This window comes from Gekko japonicus, unplaced genomic scaffold (assembly GCF_001447785.1).
Source record: "Gekko japonicus isolate JY-2015 unplaced genomic scaffold, Gekko_japonicus_V1.1 scaffold3718, whole genome shotgun sequence".
NCBI lineage: Eukaryota > Metazoa > Chordata > Lepidosauria > Squamata > Gekkonidae > Gekko > Gekko japonicus.
Window position 1 is genome coordinate 126,039 of NW_015169287.1, and position 2,543 is coordinate 128,581.

At 48.6% G+C, this 2,543-nt stretch overlaps 1 protein-coding gene across 1 annotated transcript in view; it reads right to left on the minus strand.

The window, feature by feature from the left end:
• CCDC153 (coiled-coil domain containing 153) overlaps positions 1–2,406 on the minus strand; it is a 19,259-nt gene extending 16,853 nt beyond the window's left edge. The window contains exons 1-2 of the mRNA XM_015416577.1: positions 2,326–2,406; positions 1,012–1,068 (exon numbers count right to left, since the gene is read on the minus strand). Of these exons, the coding sequence (XP_015272063.1) occupies positions 1,012–1,068; positions 2,326–2,389 (121 nt within the window). The 5' untranslated portion in view covers positions 2,390–2,406. The remainder of the gene's footprint in view (positions 1–1,011; positions 1,069–2,325) is intronic.
• Between the last annotated feature and the right edge of the window lie 137 nt (positions 2,407–2,543).

Here is a 2,543-nt window from a genome sequence, read left to right on the forward strand (position 1 = left end):
AGGAAGCCCCGTGAAGGCCCTCCCTGGCCACAGGCAGACAGGGGTGGGGAGAGGCAGGGAGGAAGCAACTTACCCTCCCTCTTCTCCTGCCTCCTCCTGGCTGAATGAGGGCCGGAAGCGGGGCGGCCGGAAGCAGGGGGCGGGGCTTCGTCATGTGCCCCGCCCCCTGCACCTCACCCGGGGGAACTGCGTTCCCCCGCGTTCCCCCCCGAAATGACCTCTGCTTCTAGGTTATGTTTTGTCTCTAACCTGGAGGGCGCAGGCTAGCCCAATCTCATCAAATCCTGGAAGCTAAGCAGGGTCGGCCCTGGGGAGTACCTGGATGGGAGACCTCCAAGGAAGTCCAGCATTGCTACATAGAGGCAGTCAATGGCAAACCACCTCTGACTGCCTCTTGCCTTGAAAATCCCTCCGGGTTGCCATAAATCAGCTGTGACTTGACGACAAAAACCCTCCCAGTTGATAGGAAAGGATGAGGTGGGTGGATAGACACTCCTTTCGATTCCAAGCCTCTAAGGCTCACGAAAGAGCAGCTAGATGGTCCTTACTGACTGACACAGGACTGGTCTTTAGGGCCTAGACTGCAGTGGCTCAGTGGTTAAGAGGCTGAACTGCAGACCAGAAGGTTGGTAGTTTGGCGGTTCGAGACCCGAGTGCCGCGTGACAGAGTGAGCTCCCATCTCTGGCCCCAGCTCCTGCCAACCTAGCAGCTCGAAAGCAAGAAACTGCAAGTAGATAAATAGGGACTGCTTCGGTGGGAAGGTAACAGCGTTCCGTGCGCCTTGGCGTCTAGTCATGCCAGCCACATGACCACGGAAACGTCTTTGGACAGCACTGGCTTTTCAGCTTGGAAATGGAGATGAGCACTGCACCCTAGAGTCAGATTCGACTGGCTTTCGAGCAAGGGAAACCTTTACCTTTTTAACCCTGTGCCCCCTACCCTGATGAAAAGTTCTGAGGCTTGCCCCACCCTTTAAACCTCTTTCTGCTGTGCCAATCGAATTCCCTTACCAAGGTGCTGTTTCAGGGTCTCAACCTCCAGTGTTCTCTTCCTGTATTTTTCTTCATCTGTATGGGGAAGAGAGAGAGAGAGAAAGAGAGAAGGTGTAAAAGAGATCTTGACTGGGAATTGGTTTGTCCCTATCTTGATTTAACCCCTGGAATGCAAAACCAGGATCCTGCTATGGAATTCTGCATCCTTTAAATCTGTCATGTTAATACTTGTGCATCGCTTCAGTTCTGTTTTGAGACTACAACCCTAACTCCTTTTGCATTGCTTACTAAATATCTTGTTGGGAAAATTGGCAAAAATACTTAGGTATTCAAAGTTTGCAATGGATCTTTGCTTCACTGGAGGGGAGGCCTTTCTTTCTGTGTAAAAATCTTTATTTCTAAGGGAAGGGCACACAGGAAAAGCTACAAAATAACAAAGATACCTAAGACTACATCTTTACAGACTGACCACACGGTCTCTCAATGGAGATTTTTCTTCTTCTTCTTCTTGACCCCTAGAAGGAAATCACCTGAATACATTAACAAATTATTGTGAGCAGGGCTATTTTGGGGCAGGAACGCACAGGAACGGAGTTCCGGCTGGCTCTCGAGTTGGCCATGCCCAGTAGGAACTCATTAGCATAATAGGCCACACCCAACAGCAGAAACTCATTAGGATTGGCTACATTAGGGATGTGTTGCCTAACATGCAAAGAAGTTCCTGCTACAAAAAAAAGCCCTGGGTTTTGACAACAAATAAGGTAAACAGAATAAGAAGCAAAAGGTTACTTCTGGTAACATGGGGGTGTGGCTAAATATGCCAATGAGCTGTGCTGTCAGGGTGTGGCCTAATATGCTAATGAGCTGTGGCCTAATATGCTAATGAATTCCTAGAATTGCTGCTGGGCTTTTGTCTACAAAAAAAGCCCTGATTGTGAGTAAACAGACTTAGATTTCCCGGGCTATGTTTCCATTGGCACTCTGCCAGGTTTCCCTTCCAGGTCAGTCTAAACAACAGATTAACCCTATAATGACTGAATTAGACCTTGCAACACACACGTATTTCCAACATCTCTCATAAGTCAATTGTATTGACTCACTCTGTGTAATCTGCCTGGAGTCCGAGTGAGAAAGGTGCACTATAAATAATGTAAATAAACACATACAACACAGTTCAGAGGGGGAACTTGAGTTCCGGGGGTTGTTACACCTGCATAAGAACTGATACATAAACTGGCCCTTGGCCCGAGAGAGAAATGCAAAAAGCACAGACAGCGGGATCAGCAACACTGGGCTAGCAGAATCCACAGCTCCGTTGCCCCGAAAGTGTACCTGCCACCACCGTTTTCTTCTCTTTTCCTCCTTTTTTGCCTTTTCCTTTCCTCACGGAGCTCATTCTGGTAACTCCTCTGCAGCCTGCAAGCTAGAAAGATGTGAAAGATTGCGGCCAATATGTTTCATTCACCTTCTTTGATTTCCAGCAAGAATGAGGGATGCCAGCCTCCAGGTGGGACCTGGGGATCCCCCTGGAATTACAGCTCATCTCCAGT